The sequence below is a fragment of the Seriola dumerili genome, unplaced genomic scaffold (genome assembly GCF_002260705.1).
Source record: "Seriola dumerili isolate Sdu_G_001 unplaced genomic scaffold, Sdu_1.0 BDQW01000322.1, whole genome shotgun sequence".
In the NCBI taxonomy this organism is placed as follows: Eukaryota; Metazoa; Chordata; class Actinopteri; order Carangiformes; family Carangidae; genus Seriola; species Seriola dumerili.
In genome coordinates, this window is record NW_019174577.1 from 1332158 (window position 1) to 1351591 (window position 19434).

Here is a 19434-nt window from a genome sequence, read left to right on the forward strand (position 1 = left end):
ATAAAGCATTACTCAAGAAAAAATATAATGTATTTCAGTGACGGTAACATGAGGGAATGTGGAATAAGTACCAAGTATGGGTATCTATGTTTGCAGGTCAAGAAATGTTTTTTGTAAAACAGTGGTTAACAAACAGTTTTATAGTTTTCCAATTCTCCAAACAAATCTGAATATGTGAAATTTACATTGTTATGAGGGCTTATGGCCGTTATGACAGTGTATCAATATCTCCACGTGTGTCACTGTTGGTCAGTCTGTTAGCTATCAGTTCAGTGAGAACTAAATGGATTTGTAAAGTCACAAATGAGCTACGTGAAGCCAGTTATCAAACATTAAAAAATATTGTGTTTTGTACCATCAGTGTAGTTAAATTTAGATATTTCTAGACTGCAGAATTAGTGATCAGTTATTAATCCCCAATAAACTAAGGCCCCACTATCTGTAAAGTGTACATACTGTTGTGTATCTGAGCAAACGTCGTGATACAATATATTTTTATAACTGTATATTTAAGGAATGTGGATTTTGTCTAAGTTATATACTTTACTTGTGGTCATTAAGTCTGAAAAGTACTGTGTATTAAATCTGTATAAACCAACAGTAAAGAACAGAAAATATCTTGGAAAGTGTTTTTATCATTAAAAATATAATGTATCAATTAAACAAAGATGTATGAGCTTTTAAGTATTATTTAACTTCTTCAGTATTTACATATTTCATCAATTTCATTACAAGAAAGGCATTTTTTCTTTTTTTTGCTGAGGCATGCATTAACACTAACACACACACACACACACACACACACACACACACACACTCACATACACACACACACACTCACATACACACACACATACACACACACATACACAGCCAGAATGTGAAAAGCCCCCTGGGAGGAATAAAACTGCAGCAGCGAGCAGGGTGGGGCTAGAGGGGGGATCAATAAGTGCAGCTGAGGAGTCCAAGATGGAAGTTGCAGCAGGGCCGAGTTGACCCGTCAGCCCTGCTGTCTGGTGATGTGAGGGGGCGGCTGCAGGCCCCCAGGGAGTCACCTGTCAATCACACTCCTCTGAGTCGTACTTAAAGTCCTGCATGATCTCACTCAGAGCCTCTTTGTTCTTGATGATTCTGGACAAGGGAAGAACAAAGACACCACAGTGTTTAATTAGTGTTTTGTGTACATCCATGACTATTTATTTTCCAACAAAATTAAATAAAAGTGGTAACAAAGGATAAGCTGTTAAATTGGAGAGACACAGGAAGCAAGTGAGCCCCTGAGCAGTTCCACAGCTGACAGCAGGTTGAAAACGAGTGACTGAATGGGTCAGCGGGGAGCTAACGCAGTAAACGCAGGGGTGGTATGAGCTGCTCTTACTCCTGCTTGATCTCCTGAATCTTTTCTTGACAGCCTTCGTCCTCCGGGTGATCCTGGGCCCGCTGCCTGGCCAGCTGCAGCTTGGCTGTCTGTTGAGAAGGCACATCAGATAAGATTTATGCAAACCATTCATCAGCAGAGGATGGAGCAGAGACAGAGGATGAACTCTGAGATAATAGAAGCTTTATAGCATTACTGGCAGAAACGAAGTTGAGTTAATATTATAAAGGAGTGTAAAACTTTATACAAAAGTGCTACACATCAACGCTGAACACCAGATGTATGAGATGTGGACTTCAAGAATGTGGGGAACCACCGAAGTGGTTAACATTTCAACACCAAACTGTCTGTCCAGCCATAATGAGCGTTACAGAAAGACAGCTTTCGTGCAGGTTTCATGTCACAGACTTGAAACAGAACCACTGGAAAAACACAGCAGCATCATTGACTGATTTAACTGAACTCAAATGGTGTTTACTGCCCAGACGGCACATAAAGACACAGAAACTTCCGATCAGAAGCATCATGCACAGTTGTCGTCCATTGGTGGTGTATACTTAAAACCTCTACGTCTGATTGAGCTGCTGGCATAATAACAACAACTGAATGCTTCAGGATGGAGATCAGTTATGAAATGTTTTGCATAAGAATTCTGCCCCCATGTGGTGAACCAGGGGAACTGTATCAAACTACTACTTAGCAAACATTAATTTAAAATAAACAGGGAACATCATTAGTTATGGCAGGTAAAGAGGATGTTTGAGACAAATCAGTAAATGGAGGCCTTAGATATCTTTGTAAATGGTTACATTTACATTAATAATACAGTGAAAAGAATTTAGAACTAAATTTACAAATTAAAAAATACAAATTAATTGAATTAATTCTTCTGTACACAGCCTCTTATTGTTTATTTGTTTAAAACAGTTGGATATGTCTGCTGATTATGCCACCTTTACACCTTCACTTCCGGTATATAGGACAAACAGTCTGCAGCAGGTAACATATTAAGTCCACCATACCACAACAAAGGTAATGTAGTGTTAAATTAAAGCAATACTATACTTATTATACATTTTCCTTATTTTGTGCACTGCTGTCTCCTATTCTCTGGTCAGCTTCTGAACCTGATATAAAAACAAACCACACAGAGAGTTTCCTACCAGTTCAAGTTTCTGCTTCTCTTTGCTCTGCAGCTTTTCAATGTGCTCAGAGAGGTCTGGCCTGTCAAACTCATGGTGCAGCCTCCCCTTGATCTCGAGCACTTCCTTGGAGATGCCGCAAAAGGCCTGTGTTATCTCATGGACCAGCTGTCTGTAGTGGTCGAAGTCATACTGAGGGCCTGTCCTCAAGTAGGCCTCATGTCCTCTGGAAGGCAGTCATCAGCCAAAGAATAACATCAAAAACAAGAGAAGAAATCTATGAGACATACAATTCAGATTCCTCTATTTATGTGCTTCTGACTGAAGAGAAATGATCCCAAGAGATACGCGGAAATATGATCGAGAAAGTATGTGTGCATCCTTGTACGCAGTAAATTAGTAGCATGCAAGTTACCATTACTGGATTCAAACTTACTCTTCAAAGAGCTGATACGTCTCTACTCGCTCAGACTGAAGATGATAAAACCTCTGGATTAGGGCTTTAAAGTCTGTAGGGACCTATACAGAAGAAATCACATTTAAGAACATAATCACAAGGGATAATTTATTTTTAATATGAGAGGAATACTAATCCATCAGACTTCTTGTCAGGTAAAAATATAAAACATTTTCTCGTTACAGCTTAACATATATGTTTCTGTATATTATCATTAATTCAATAATTGGATTTTTTAGCTTTTAGTAAGAGCATTTTTTAAGATATCTCTGAACTCTCATGATTGGTGTTTTTGCGACCTAAACTGCACAAAACATAACTGGTTCTAATTAGAGTTTGTCAAGGGGAAATAAACTTCGAGCTTTTACACGACTTCATTTCTTTACAATAAGAGGCCAACAGTAACAAATACACAACTATTCCTGGTATCATCAGCAGCCAAGTTACCATGAGCTTAGCCTAGCTTAGCTTAGTTTAGCTTTTACTTTGGTTTAGCACATTTAAAGTGTCAGTTCTCAGCCTCTGATACATTCAGTTATCTGCTGAATAAAAAGTCAATAATACTTACCATGATAACCTGTCGGAAAATACTGCGGTTGAGTTAATAGAGTCTATAAAAGTAACATGTTTATATTTTTCATGTGCGAACGTTGCTTTCCCCTCTGTGAATCAGCAGTCCGCCCACCCGGAAATGACGCAAGAGCACGGCGTATGTGAGTGGATTTCAAAATAATTTTCATAAAATAACAACTGTAACAGTGACATTACAGTAACCTACATTGACAAGACAAACACAGATCTGTTTTTAACTTTTAAACGCAGATAGTCTATGTTTAAAACTAAGGGTTTTTAACAGTTTTAGAGCTAGATTTGTCATAACATTTTCCTCTGTGTGATGATGCTGAAACTTCAGCTCTTCTTGCAGCTGTGACAGTATTTTGACCAGTCATACTAAGCAGCTTGAGTGTCACAGTTTAGACAAAGTGAGTATATAATCACACAACCTGAGGGCAACTTGACCACTCTCCATGAAATGTGTTTAATTTTCTATGCTGCAATATTATATGGCCCCAGTTTTCCTGTGTGATACTTTGATTAAATGCAGATCAGTTTAGGAGTATGCACCATGTAAGTAAGCACAGTATCAATTCAAAAGTAGATTTTGATCTATAATTAAGCAGCAATCTATCTATCTATCTATCTATCTATCTATCTATCTATCTATCTATCTATCTATCTATCTATCTATTCTTCTTAACATGGGTCAGTCATAAATTGGTGCTAGTTTTATTTTGAAAAATGTCATAATGCTGCTGGCAGCTGACTCCCACTAACCAATCAAATACTCTCCTACACAATTACAGGCACTTAATCTCTTATATTTAATTACAGATGGTGTATACTAAAAGATGACAATGATAGATTTTGAAGTAGTGTTTCATTAGCACAACGTGTGGGCTAAATAACCTCAAAAATCATCTCTGGGATGTGACAAAGACTAGCTACCTGTTGCGTTTTATCTAAAAAGCCATACACCCTATCCATTGGGGGTTATCTGGGCCCTTGTCTGCTTTGTGTTTGTGGGATTAGAGAGCATTATTCCAATATGGAGGAAAGAGGTCGCAAAGCTACTACTGTGCAGACGCGGGCACTCCTACGCCTTGAGTCTCCCTCTGCCGTTCATTGGTCCATTCAGCATCTTCAGCACCACGCAGACTGAACAGCGACACACAGCCGTGCAGCTCTCATCAAATGAGGATGCCGCACAGCTTACGCTGGCCTACACGGTTACTATGAGACTGTTTATCTGATTTTTTTTTTTTTTTTTTTTTTTTTTTTTTTTTTTTTTTTTAGCCGTAATGCCATTGTTTCATCAGTCTATGTCAGGTGTTTACAGTCGGTGAATGTACAGCTCACTGTCTCCCTCGTTTTGATCGCGGAGAACCCGCTTGTGTCGTCTAGCTCTACAGGAGGAAGCTGTTTTCACCATCACAGATGCTCGGACTCGCAGGTTTTGTTTATTTCACCGGGCTTCCCTCCCGTCGATTCGACAGGCATGACGGACTGTAACACCGCCGCTCAGGCTTTAGGCAGCAGCAGCAGCAGCAGCAGCAGCAGCATCTCATGTACAGTGCCGCATCAACAAGCCTCGCCGCCCGACCACCGGGTCCCCCTGCCGGCGCCCCGGTGTCCGCCGGTCCCCCGAAGCCTCTTGTGACATGACAGCTCGGGGAAGGAAGAGGAGGATCAAAGGTTACAGGGCAGGGGTTCAAGCAGGAGCGCGTACGGGTCGGATTCCTAGAGGAGAGGGCACACTGGAAACAGAGAGAATACAAAAATTGATGTGATACTTCATTAATCCCTGCAGGGCATTTCTCTCCTGGCTTGCAGCCTCCAGGGAGGTCAGAGCACGGGGTCAGCCACAGAGCAGGACCCCTGGAACTGTTGGATGTGCCCATACATCAGCCTGATGATACAGAGGGATTGAAACTGGATCCTAGTCTCACTGGACCCAGCTGCCCCCCCCCACCCCTCCTGTGATCCCACTGAAGCCTTATTGTGATTCTGATTTGGGCCTACAGCGTGGTAGCACCCACCTTTGCCTTAAACAGTCTCATCTGATGCACGGCCTCATAGTGTTGATACTGGTCGAGTCCCAGTCAGCTGTGCTGTTCCCCAGGCCTGTCAGGCTCACTTGGCTGCTCCTGACCATCACCTTCACCTGCACAGACATGGGCTGCATCCAGAGCATAGCCTGTAACAAGTCACGCATCAAACGAGAGAACATCGTGGTGTACGACCTGTCCGCCACCATAGACCACTGCCCGACCGTCATTGAGGAGAACTCGCCAATAGTGCTCCGGTACAAGACGCCCTATTTCAAAGCCTCGGCGCGGATTGTGATGCCCCCTATTCCGCGCAATGAGACATGGGTGGTGGGCTGGATCCAGGCGTGCACCCAGATGGAATTTTACAACACCTATGGAGACGTCGGCATGTGAGTTCACACATCTGTCACCTGCGTCCTCATTACACCCCTGTGACGTGCCCATTCAGATGCATGGGTTAATCTAGCCTGCGTGAGGGTTTGAATGCATTGCTTGTACATTCAGTATAATAACGTGCTCGTGCCTGTGCATCACACTGAGCTGCACAGAGGAGCATTTGTGCACGCAGCAGGTTAACTGTGCTCATCAGCCTCCTTCATTCAAACGCCCACCGACAGATTCTGTTCCTGTGACTTTGGCACCTAAATAGAAAAGCTGCTATTAGAGGAGCTAAACAACAGTTTGCTGCTCTCACACTCAAATTGTGCCCATGGAGACATGTCCTTCCCCACACCCCCACAATACACACACACACACACACACACACACACACACACACACACACACACACACACACACACACACACACACACACACACATTATCTGGAAAACATATATGAGGGGGTGTTTAATCCTGCTGGGTGTAGGGAGTGGGTGTGTGGGTGGGTGTAGGGGTGAGAGGGGCTTAGGGTGGGGTGTCATCGGATTGGTCACGAAAGCAGACAAATAGATGGAAGGGGGCCACCACCAGATGACAAAAACTGTTGGGTACAACAAAGAGATGATGGTAATCCGCTGACATACTGAACCACTAGATACCATTTAAAGGCAGCTGCTGTAGTCTCACTGCAAGCGTGTATCTGGATAAGAATTCCTCTCTGAAATTGTCTTGTTTTCTTTGCAAACAAAAATGTAGAACTTTTTACACCTCAGATGCAGGAATATGCAAGCGATCCCTTATCCAAATATTAGGAACAGACTCATCCCCATCGCCAAAATACAAAAAAGTGGGACATATATCACTCCCAAACATTTAATTCATTAATGTTTCTTCATGTCATGAGATGCTTAATCCATCGATGCTAGACAGTTATTTTTTCAATAAATCATTTCTCTAAAAAAATTGTGAAAAATACCTTTACAATTTACCAGCAGCAGCCAAACCAAAAAATTGTGTATTTACAGTGAGAAACGCAGCAAATCAACACATTTGAGAAGCTGAAACCTCAGAATATTTGACATTTTTGCCTGGTAAATGGTAAATTTAGATTTTTTTTTGATAATTGCTAAAATAGTTGATCAACTATTTGATTAATCCAGTTTCAACACAATGTGAAAATGTGTTGTTTTCTCATTTTAAAGGGTGGCTGGTGATGTTCTGTATTTTTTGCCACTGTCAACAAATTCTGTAAAAAGACCAAAACAAAACGTGTTAATCCGTCTCCTAACTTTCTGACTTCCCCAATGTTTATGTGACATTCAAACCCAAGTCCATATCTTTCCCACCAAAGATAAACAAATATAAAAACAGGTAACAAGTAAATAAGTAAATAAATAACAAGTAAATATTTTCCTGAAACAGCTGGGCAATGTAGTGCATTAGTTGGGGACTATTTCCAGCTACAGATATGGTGCTGTAGTGAGTCTTTATTGCATCAGGACTGTGTGGAATTGACTCAAAATAAACTTCAGTGCCCATGTTCATCTTAATGAAGGAACATGTCACCCAGTGCAGCAATGTGCTTCATGAATGTGTTTTTAATGGTTTTTGGACAACAGTGGACGTCTATGGCACAGAGGAATAAAGTACACAAGGCTTTGGATACAAAACAATGTCGGTAGGCTCAGCTTACTGTTGGTTTCGGTCTTTTCATGGGATTTGTTAAAGACAGAACATTACCTGACATATCCGTTAAGTTAATGGGACACAGAAGTGTCTTTGTTTTCTATTCTCATACTTTCTGTCTCCCTCCAGGTCGAGCTGGGAGCTGCCTCAGCTGCGAGAGGGCCTAGTGAGGGCTATCAGCGACTCAGACGGTGTGAGCTACCCCTGGTATGGAAACACAACAGAGACTGTCACCATAGTGGGCCCCACCTCCAAGCCATCCCGCTTCATCGTCAGCATGAATGACAATTTCTACCCAAGCGTCACCTGGGCTGTCCCGGTCAGTGAATCCAACACGCCTTTACTGACTAATATCAAAAGGGACCAGAGCTTCACCACCTGGCTGGTGGCTCTCAACACCACCTCCAGAGAGAAGATCCTGCTCCACACCATCAAGTGGAGGATGAGGGTCGATATCGCCGTGGATCCGTCCCTGCCTCTGGGCTCCAGGGCCAGGCTGGTGGGCCGGGTGCATCAGGACCAGCCTCGGGTGCTGACCCGCATGGAGCCCATCCCTCTTAACGCCATGGGGAGGCCCAATGCCAATGACGCCCAGGTTCTGATGTGGAGGCCGAGGAGAGGGCCTCCGCTTGTCGTCATACCACCCAAATAGAGCGTTGAGAGTTTCTGAATGGCCGTTTGTTTTATCATATCACAGTGGGCCACTTCTCCAGTGAAACGGCTGTTGAGATAATCAGATGAAGACAAAAACAGACAAATGAAGATCTATAAGCAGGCTGAGACTTGTATGAACTGTCGATGGCACAAATAAGAGTTGCAGTCTTTTGCGTGTATAATCTTGAGGGGACAACTGCCTTAATTCCCCACTGCTGCCTTTGACGATCCAGAAAGTATGTCGGTCTCTACTTCTGGTGCTGTTAAGCTGTTGGGTGTTCAGGCTTTTACTCCAGCCCAGCACAACTGAGCGAAGTATTGTATAACTTTGAAAATCCGCCACCAGTGCTGGGATGTAACGCAAACCTGTACTGTAGCTACTCAGGCCCAGAAAGAAATGATCAAGCATAAACACAGACCCTGTTTTAAAAAGGTTCTTTGGCCTTAATGATGACATAATCCTGGCCTGCTCTGTACTGCGCAGTGAAGTGCTGTGTAACCAAGGAATGGTATTAGTGTCTATGGTGTCACACAGGTCCACGGAGGATGGCACTGTTGGGGGGGTTTATTCATAACATAACTATAATATCAACTGAAATGTTACTGGATGATCTGCTTTCAGAGATGACGTGAGTGTGGGCGTGCAGGCATGTGTGTATGTGTTTGTGGTTGTGTGTTTTCTATAATGGAGCCCCAGGGTCAGGTCCAGGCTTGCTGCTTTGTCACACCAGACTGCCTCACACACTCTCTCTCTCACACACCCTCACACACCACCTCTCTCCACACACACACACACCACACATCACACACACACACCAACACACATCCTCTCTCTCTCTACACTCTCTCACACCTTCTCACACACACTCTCTCAACACCGACACACCCACAACACACACCACACACACACACACACACACACACACACACACACACACACACACACACACACACACACACACACACACACACACACACAGGGGTGATTATGTTATATTGTAGGATCATTTTTGAAGATGATTTAAAAACAGAAAGATTGTCAACATACATGCATCCTCAGAGCGACTTTGCTTTTTACATATCACAGAAAATGTAGAAAAACCAGTTTGGATTTAGTCATATGCGCACACACAGTCATAAAAGAAGCCCTGCAGCAGGATTTTTTTTTCAATCACAAATGGCCAGTTCATCCAAGCTGCAGAGCTTCTCCCTCTCTGCCTTTTGAAACCCAGTGATGCCTGTGTTGATGACAGCCTCCTACAGCAGAAACATGATCTCGCCTTTTCCATGTCCCATCTAATCAGATTTGTGAGGTGAAGAAGCAAGGTTACTTCATTTTACGAGTCATAAAACGAGTCTGCCCACAGTGGCTGTGAGAGGACAAACAGAGCTATAATATGTCTTCACTCAGTCAGTATATGATGTTGAAGAACACAGATTTTAGTGAAAGAGAAATGTATTTGTACTTGAAGGATTGATTCATCCAAATTACAAGAAAACATAGTTTCTCACTTACCTCTAGCCTGTACAAAGCCATGCAGATTTTCGGGATTGTATGTGTCCAAGTTTCGAAATATCTGTCTGTGAGATACTGCCTCCCAAACAATGGTGGTCAATGAAATTTTGGTAGTTATCACAGATTAGGTTATTAAGAGCCTGCAGCCATGCTAGCAGTAGCAGTGTTGCTTTGAGCTAACTGCTAATATGAGCATGCTAACATGCTCAAAATGACAATGCTTACAGCTGAGGCTGATGAATGAAGCAAAGATATTTGCTTGTAAAGTACAGGAAAGTCTTAATTTTTTACATGATGATGGTGCTACATGAAAAGTTAGTACAGTACATCCAGAGGGGGACTAATAGTACCACATTTCATGACCATCCATCCAATGCAAGACGTTTCACTAAACCTCTCAGTGGCGCCAGAGGAAATGTCAGGATTCATCATCTGGGGACTGTGTATGTTTTTACAAAATTTCATGGCAATCTAATGTAATCGTTTTTGACATCTTCCAACAGACATTGCCATCCTTAGAGTCATGGCACTAGTAACAAACAGTAACAAATACTCTGCATAATGTACAGACTTTGCTATCAACAGTTTTTATAAGGACTGTTTCTTCAGTGGAAAGTATTTACATTTATTTACTATTTGGAAAGATACACGTTGTTGATTTTTTTTTTAATGTAATTTGTCAGTGCTCTAAGTACCACAAGTGGCTTTCTAGTCACCTTCAATGTGATGAAGTGGAGACAGAAATCTCACAAACAGATATCTCAAAAACTGCCAAAATAAAACCAAAACTATCTACATACATTGCTACGTAGAGCTATAAGTAAGTGAGAATATCTGTTTTTTAGAGTTTTTTTTTTTTTTTTTTTTTTAATTTTGGTGTAGTATTTGGTTTACACAATTCAATCTGTTGTGCCATTATGATCTTTTATAAAATGTGTTTTTATGATGATTCTTGACTGACAATGAAAACCAGAGTGCAGCTTACAGAATACAAACATCTCACACTCAAGCTGAATCTGGGAGTAAAATGTTGCTTACTGTTTTCGAGGCAGGTCTATGTGCTGTATTTCTGTTCGTACACACTCAGCGCACAGTGGGCCAGTAAAACAGGTCATGCTGAACTGCTGAGCTGGTCCAGGTGAGACAGAGATGAAGAGAGACAGAGGATGTAACCACGTTATTTTACCCGTGCTGCTCATTACTCTTGGTGCAAACCGAACAAGCCTTCACACACACACACATACACACCTCATCTAGAACGACAGTAGAGCCACGATCACCGGGAGGACTGTTCTGCCAGTGTATTGCGAGCCCTGCAAAACACTCATCATGGACAGTGGATATTTTAACAACATGCCTATTGTAGCCATGACACAGGAGCAGTTTGTGAGACAAACGGCATCTGAAAGCCCACGCTGACAATCAAGGGAAACATCTAGAGCAGCACTTTTAACTGGAGAAACTAAGAAGGTGATCTTTATTGGTCTGATTTTATTCAGAGAATTGAGGCTTTTATAGGGTGAAACTAAATGGAAACTTTTTTTCACAAGTTGCCCCAATTAAAAGTAAAGTGTTAAAGAAAATACATTTATACTTGACCATGAGGTCACACACTTGCTGTCTGTGCGTATCGGAGCTTCAAGTGTCTTTTACAGTAACAGATGTGCCTGAGGACTCGGGTAGAGCGGTACACGGCACTTCATGTGGAGATTGACTCATTAATTCCTACTTGTTCTGCTGATTGACTGGAGTTCATTGCAGTGATTGTTCAAAGACAACTGGGTAATGGTGGTTTACAGTGTTATAATATGAAGAACATGAAACTCTGCTGTGTTACAGTCCTTTCTCTCAGACTGTCTGGCTTTTGCATGCAGTGTTTTTAAACTCATTAAAACAAATGCCAAATATATCAAAGTGTGAATTTATTCATGTCTTGTAGTTTGCAGTTCTAAGGCGACATGCGAAGCAAATGACAGGCCACAAAGATGATTATAAATTTTTACTATAGTGCATTCTAGTCTGAGTATAAAATGTAAATGTGTGGGCTGCATGATAGAAAATATCAGGGAGGAGACACACAATAACATGATAACACATTCAAAGAAGTTAAAGGAAACATTTCTCTTTTATAAAAGATTCACATATCTGTAATTAAAATAATAAAGTTATTAATTATACCCGCTTCATCCCAAGAAAAAAAAAAGTAGTTCCAGAGGAAAAACACCAGCAAACGTGTACAGTCCAAGGTTACTTTCTATGTAACTAATACCTCACAGGTGTCTGATGTAATCAGTATCAATAATTCAGTCAGTTCAGACTTAGCTGAGCCACATTTAGTAACATTTTTGATCACTTTTACTTCGAAACAACAGAATATGTTGTTACACAAGCACAGGACATAAGGAGCTGGATGTCGATAATCAGTGGCTTTGAAAACTCATGTAAACTTGAGCCTAATTCATGAATTAATAAGTTAACAGACAATTCATTTAGATTTATTGGTTACAATTTAAATGGTGCTATTATTTACACCAGAGGTTAACATAATTTCAAGTTGTACAAAATTACCATATAATCAAACTGTTCTTTTCATTCCAGAAATCAATTACTTTAAATATCCCCCCCTGTTACAGCCTGAACAGCATCTCTGAAGAGTCAGATTAATTAAGCCTTTTATTCACACACCCAGATTACAGACGGACCAGAGTCATACGAGGCGATGATAATTTAGATAACAACACTAGTTCTGGTGACGTCAACTACTATAGTCTAAAGGCTCTTGTAAAACTGATCAGTTTTTGCCCCGAGTTGTGCCTCCCAGGTAGACAGGCCTCTTAAGCGGTGTACAGATCCCTCCTCTGGTGCAGAGCTCTAACACCAAGCATGGTCCCTACGCCAACCCTTACCATTTGCAACCCAAAGCATGTGACTGTCAGAGCTTGTTGCAGTATTGTACACAGCTCTGGAGTAAACAACGGCTGGGAAGACTCATTCAAGGGCAAAAAGGCCTTAAATGTGCTTTCAGAGGCCCAAAGTGGGACAACTCAAGACCGTCAGAGCCTTAAATACTGCAACTCCGAGGTGAACAAGCCAACAGTTTGGGCTAAAGTCACACTACGTCTAAAAAATGTGGTATTGAAGAAGATTTAGAAACTCCTCCGTCTGCCTCTTTAGTTCTTTATTGTATAGGTGTGATTGACGTGGCAGTAACAGCGACTGGCAGTCAAACAGGTTCTAAATGAACACAATCAGTCGGTCCTGTGGAGAATATCTCTTCAGCTTCAGATTATCTCTACAGCAGAAATTATAGGAAGAAAGAAAAACATACAATCCTGTTTTGCCACAGTTTTCTCTTCGCACTGGTTACTCTTCCCAGCTGAGGCACTTTTGGTGTTTGAGACCTATCACAGCGTTGTGCTTGCTCCCTTTTCCTGTCCTCTGTTCCCAACCTGCTTACCTCCTCGCTTCCTACTCCTCTGCTCCTCCTTCTCACGATCACAATATATGATAAAGACCTTTCCCCTCATTTTGTCCCCCTCATTTTGTCCCTTCCTCGTCTCGACGCGTCAACAAGACCTCCTACTGCTGCTGTAGTGTCAGCCGTGAGTGTCCTACGCCCTGCTGGGGTTGGGGGACGGCTTGCCTTCATAGCCGTACAGGAAAGTGGCCACGATAACCAAAATGGCCCCCAGGAAGAACACACTGTGGACAAGAGCAGATAACTCTATCAGCCTGAGAAATTTGTGATTATGAGAAAGAAAAACAGATAAAAATAAACAGAGGAGAGACGGAGGGAAAGAGAGTGACTATTTCCTCTACCCAGTGGGGTCGAAGTCCTGCAGCCAGAAGTACGATATAAGAGTTGACAGGATGATGGAGAGCGATGTAGCAAAGCCCTTGAGGATGTTGTCTGCATACTTGATGACCGCTGCAATGACCAGACCACCCAGCGCCTGGAGAAACAACAAACACACAGACACAGATGGACAAAGGCATGACCTGTACTGGCCGACAGGGAGTCTGATCCACCAAATTAAAGAGTCTGTTACCCCAGAGGCTTGGTAATATATTTGACAGTTTTGGTGGGAAACACATATTGAATCACTGTCGGTGGAGTGAGAGTCACCTGCAGCGCTACAACAGTCCAGGTGATTGTGTTGTAACCCTGGAACATTCCCGACTCCTTCACCCTCTCCCCATCGTAGGCCAGCATCCCAAAAAGGCCAAATACAAGGCCAAACATTCCTGGAAACACACACATATAGTAGGTAAATGAGTGAGCTAAAGATCAGTCAGTCAAAGATTTCTGTTCTGCTAATATCTACACAGCATGTACTCTTGCTTACTTCTCTTATAAGGCTTCAACTACACTTATTCTAATTGTGAAAAATCTCCAGATGATGATCTCCAGCTTGTTTTGTTGGTGCAAAAGTCCAAAAGCCAAAAATATTCAATAAACACGCCACAACAAAACAGAGAAATGTTTGGCCTTTTGCTTATCAAATGACCTTAACGATTACATTATCAAAAATCTTGATTGATTAGCCAAATGATCTTTTCAGCACTAAACTTTAATTTCCTTCATTTTCCATTTTGCTGTATCACTTTTACAACTACTTACCAAAACAAAAATGCAAAGCATTTTCTTCACTGCTCTTGTCTAGGCTCCAATATTTAATGCAGGTGAAAAAGCTCCAAGCTCACACCAGGAATCACAGGAGACTTAACACACGCCTCACACGTTCCAGGGTAAAAATAAACAAGACAGGAACATTCATCTTTACAGAAATGTATCGGAGGTAAAAAGCCCAGCTGGCTCTGTGCGCAGGGAAGAAAGGAAACTGTACACAAGAGCTCACTTCAGAAACATGGCGCTGGGCTCTTTTTCAATCCGTTTCCAACAATGCCATCTCTCAACGGTATTCCTCTGTTGATGGACGTGCATTAATCAAATGTCAGAAAATGTTTGTGCAGAGTTTTATAGTTCTGTTCTCAGCACTTTAACATCACTGTTCAGTGCAATGAATTATATTTTACAGGTCAGAAAACCTGGTATACCGTACAACAGTCCAAACAGTTGACAGATTTGACAAGATGCTGAATACTGACCTAGCTGGATATTGCGAACCCAAACACTCTGTTTGCTCTCCTTCAGGATCTTCTCGAAGTACACACCAGCGAAGCCGCTGGAGCAGCATGCCACCAGAACCGCTGTCACACCTACAAACTGGGATCCTGCAGACAGGGCCTCCTTCTCCGGAGCTGCAGCAGACTCAGAGGGCCACTACAGGCACAAGAGAAACATTTGGTTTATAATAAACCTTGTGCTTGAAAGTTCAATCTTGACCTTGGAAACATCTTGAAAATGTTACACAATGTGGGAATTAAGAAAAAAAATGAACTACATGTTTCAACAACTGATTTAAGTGATGCCTCGCCAAGAATCAGCTCAGCACACAACCAGCAACTTGTTTTAACACTTTGAGTTTTGTATAGGTACAGACTAAACGAGCAAGATACATGGTGTTAATTACTGAGCTTTAGATATGCTGGTTTGCCCGTTTCCAGTCTTTATGCTAAGCTAAGCTAATATGAGTTGTATCGACTTTCTTCTTGAACTCTCTGAAAGCAAGTGAATAAGCATATCATTGCTGCAAATGGAGACAGTGCTATAAGCGACCAGTGTGTCAATACAAGAAGATGCAAAACAAAACTGATGGGCACTAACTGTCAAAACAAGCAACATCTTCCGTAAAAATATATGTATCATATGTTTTCAACAGGCCAATGAAATGAAATCTTAACAATAGCACTCAAATCTCAAATCTATCATGGTGGGAACCTGAAATTCAGACAAAGGCGTCATCACAAGTTTGCAGAGCTGTAAAAATGCTGCAGTGTTAGTTCCTATGTTATGTGCTGGAGTAAGCAAGAAAATGGGTTTTAATGCCAAAAGAGAAAAATGCTTATGTCTGGTTGTGCAGAGTAAGAAATGTTTTGTAGCTATTGCACTTTTTCCATTTGGATTAAATATATATATATATATATATATATATTTATTTATTTATGGGACACGCCACCAAAAGGGGTTGAGAACAACAGCGCTAAGATCCTGCGGGACTTGAAGTTCCAGACTGACCAGAAGGGGCTGGCTCACCGAGCACACATCATGGTGGTTGACAAGGAGCGGAAAAGGGGCAGTTGTGACAGATGTTGATAATCGCAGCTGACAGTAACATCAGAAAGAAGGAGCACTGAAAAGTACCAGGGACTGAAAAAACAACTGGAACAGATGTGGAGGTTGAAGTCCAAATTGGTCCCAGAGAAAAAAAAAAAAAAGAGCACTAGAGGCTGTGACCCCCCCGAACTAGGAGAGTGGCTCCAGCAGAGTCCACATCTGAGGTGTCTGTCCAGAAGAGTGCAGTCCCAGCAGCTAAGATACTACACAGAACCTTCAAGCTCCCAGGCCTCTGGCAGAGAACCCGAGCTTGAGGAGGCCACACATCACCACCCCACATGGGGGTGAGAGGAAGATTTTTTTTTATACATACAATCCTAATGAGTGAGAACTAACACCTCAAACCTGGAAAAAAAAAAAAGTGAAAATGAGACGCTGCATTAATGCAAAACAGGCCAATTATTTCTTAGCTGCTTCTCGCTGTTTTTATAGCTCTTCATTTCTAGATGATACCGTTTGCAAACAGAACAGTTGCTATGGTTGCGCCTTCATATCACATTTCATGTGATGATCTGTTGTTTGAGCCTTCAGGATGTATCATGCATAAACCACAGTCACATTCCTGCACTCAGCCTCGTCACACTGAGAGCAGTTTGGGAGTGAACGTTTCTACCTGGCTGATCCTGTAGATTTATGAGGGTGGAGCTTCATGTCCTTCTCCTCCTCCTCGTCTACTGTGCCTCTGTATGAGTGCTCAGTCAGCATTAAGATCACATCCGGTGTAATAATACCTGACTGGAATTTTCTTTGTTTTGCCAAGGAGGAGGAGGAGGTGATTTCACAACTGTCTTTCTTTTTTTGACACTTCATCATTCATCAGCTCATCCCTCATAACCACTGACAGTCAATATTTATACAGCGTTCTCATTCAGGCCTCATTATTTTGTTTTATTTATTTAACCTTTACTTAACTGTGTAATTCCCACAGAGATTAAGAGTTTATTTTCTTTATCTGCCCACAAAATTAGAGATCACACATTCATTAAAGCAAAGACAAAGTGACAGCTACAGAATTGGCCACATTTTCTTTCTTCTTACGTTTAAAAGCACTAACAAGATGAATTTTAAAAGTCTTTCAGGATGATTCTGCACACACAGGTGTCACTTTTAACTAATTCTGTACTAAAATAAAAAGCAATGTGCAGGTTCAAAGAGATAATCGTGCTGAGAACCTCCTTATAGACAAAAGCGTAAAAGTCTAGAGGTGCTGAGATCAGGCGATACACAGAACCTGCAGTGGTTTGCTAAAAGTTGAAAGTTTAATCGACTTTCTCTAGAGTTTTATTGTTCATGCTGCTCTTGAATGTGATTAATTCAAGTGATGATTCTCCACAAATGTGTCTTGGGTACATGATCCACAGTCACCAAACTTAGGAAAAAGCTAAACCTGCTTGGCATCATCATTGATGAGCTTTCTACCAAAGCAACGGTTTGTTAACATACTGCTACTGGAGTTATTGAACAGCTCACGTCCCTAAAACTGGTCAACATTGATCATTAGTGGAATAAAAGTCTCCATTTAAAAGCAGCAACTCATAAAATCACTGTTGTTTTCTAGGTGTTAACTTTTTTCCATCGAAGGGAACCACATATAAGATATCCAGAAGCTGACCTGCACAAGAGCCACTCCGGCCATAAGAATCAGCAAAGAGAGCCACTGGTAGACGCCAAGCCTGCGGCCCAGCATGGACACAGAGAACAGAGCCGTGGTCAGGATCTTCAGCTGGTATGTCACCTGATGGAGGCAAAATGAGAAAACTATTTAATCCATGGAGAAGAACCACATGCTAATTGTTATAGCACTGAGAAAGACACATCAGCTACTGCGCATGTTAAACTGAGTCATGCTGCGATTCATTTTCTACCACATGGCCTTCAAACCCATCCCGCCCTCTGCTGTACCTGGTAGGTGGCTGCGTCCAGGTTGGACAGAGCGACGTACAGCAGGTTGTTCTGTAGTGTGTAGATCCCAGAGGGGATCGCCAGCTTCAGTGTTTCCATGGGTTTGTGGGCAATTTCCTGACGCAGGACGCTGTTCAGAGCTCGCATGCTATAACCTGTGGGATGAAAACAAGCCTTAGTTTTTTGTTTCATCACCTTTAACCTTGTTATCAGTAATTTATGATTGATGTTCACTCATGTTTTTTTTCCATGTAATATTTGTATGAGTATGAGTCAATGAGTCAATTTGTTAATTAGTTAATTGACAGAAAATTAAACAACAATTTTGATTATTGATTAATCATTTCAGTCATTTATTGAGCAGTTTCTCCAGTGTGAGGCTCCAGTGTGTATATTTCAGAGTATTGGGCTGTTGGTGACAACAAAAGCAATTAAAAGATATCAGATTATTATTTATATTTTAACCAATTTCTGACATTTCAAAGACTTTACAATTATTCATATTATTACTAATATAATATAGTATAAAAATGACAACTGTGGGTTATTTGCAGCCATATGACTAAGGTGACATTGACTGTGTCCACGTGCACTCACTGTGTTCCTTGAAGACAAGCAACACACACGTGAGGATCTTCATGACCTCGGCCACCACCACAGCTGAGGAGGCCAGATACCGCGGGCCCTCGGCCTGCAGGGTGCGGGAGTACCGCATGGTGAGCACCAGGGAGGTGGTCTGGAACACCAGCACGCCCAGAGAGAGGTACTTCAGCCGGGAAGAAGCCATGGCCAGAGGTCGGTGGGTCGCTGGCGACAGAAAAGGGAAAAATGGACCACAAAAGATACAGTGGAAGTAGTTAGAAGTGAAGTTAATGTTGGGAGGTAAACACAGAACCACAGTGAAGACTGGAGGAAGATTTTTAGACACAAAAAGAGATGTTTACTCAAGGAGGAGTCGCTGACTGAGAGCAGCTCTCACCTTTCTTCCTTTCCTTCAATGGCGCCTTAAAAGCAATTTGACAGACGTAGATAAATGTCTCAAAACAAAACAAAACCCCTCTCTAGTGTTCAGAGCTCGGGTCTTGTCTGGTCTCGGCAGCTTTCTCTGTCAGACTCACAGACCAGGTACTGGAGGCTCAACCCAGCTGTCAAAACAGCTGCACTTCAGCTCCTGGCGTCCATTGGCCCTTGTGGTGATCCACCGTGCGCTGATACCTGCACACTATCTGTTCAGGCTCCTCACACACACTGCCGCAGCGTTCACCGCCATTACGGTTTAACTGACCGCCAGAGGAGGAAAAAGTAATTTACAGAGAGAGAGCGAGAGAGAGAGAGACAGAGAGAGAGAGAGACAGAGAGAGAGAGAGAGAGAGAGAGAGACTCCTGAAAGGAAAAACCTCAAACATGTACAGTCCGGAATAACTTCCGTGTACAGATTTCTTTCTCTTCTCTTCGTCAAGGCTTCCTGTGAG

At 42.1% G+C, this 19434-nt stretch overlaps 3 protein-coding genes across 3 annotated transcripts; 1 reads left to right on the top strand and 2 right to left on the bottom strand.

Moving 5' to 3' along the window:
* Nucleotides 1-802: 802 nt before the first annotated feature.
* Nucleotides 803-3655, bottom strand: rex1bd (required for excision 1-B domain containing). The gene is made up of 5 exons (XM_022759609.1): nucleotides 3546-3655; nucleotides 2957-3039; nucleotides 2542-2746; nucleotides 1379-1467; nucleotides 803-1131 (listed from the first exon to the last, which is right to left on the bottom strand). Exons 1-5 carry the CDS (start codon nucleotides 3546-3548, stop codon nucleotides 1059-1061), a joined length of 453 nt encoding a protein of 150 aa, XP_022615330.1. The 5' UTR covers nucleotides 3549-3655; the 3' UTR covers nucleotides 803-1058.
* A 2054-nt stretch (nucleotides 3656-5709) lies between these two features.
* Nucleotides 5710-8304, top strand: LOC111232217 (protein FAM78B-like). Its single transcript, XM_022759630.1, has 2 exons — nucleotides 5710-5975; nucleotides 7782-8304. The coding sequence occupies exons 1-2, from the start codon at nucleotides 5710-5712 to the stop codon at nucleotides 8302-8304; spliced, it is 789 nt and encodes a 262-aa protein (XP_022615351.1).
* A 3456-nt stretch (nucleotides 8305-11760) lies between these two features.
* Nucleotides 11761-19391, bottom strand: LOC111232221 (UDP-N-acetylglucosamine transporter-like). Its single transcript, XM_022759633.1, has 8 exons — nucleotides 18942-19391; nucleotides 18560-18769; nucleotides 17963-18117; nucleotides 17673-17795; nucleotides 14932-15106; nucleotides 13949-14067; nucleotides 13642-13775; nucleotides 11761-13524 (listed from the first exon to the last, which is right to left on the bottom strand). The coding sequence occupies exons 2-8, from the start codon at nucleotides 18747-18749 to the stop codon at nucleotides 13434-13436; spliced, it is 987 nt and encodes a 328-aa protein (XP_022615354.1). The 5' UTR covers nucleotides 18750-18769; nucleotides 18942-19391; the 3' UTR covers nucleotides 11761-13433.
* Nucleotides 19392-19434: the final 43 nt, after the last annotated feature.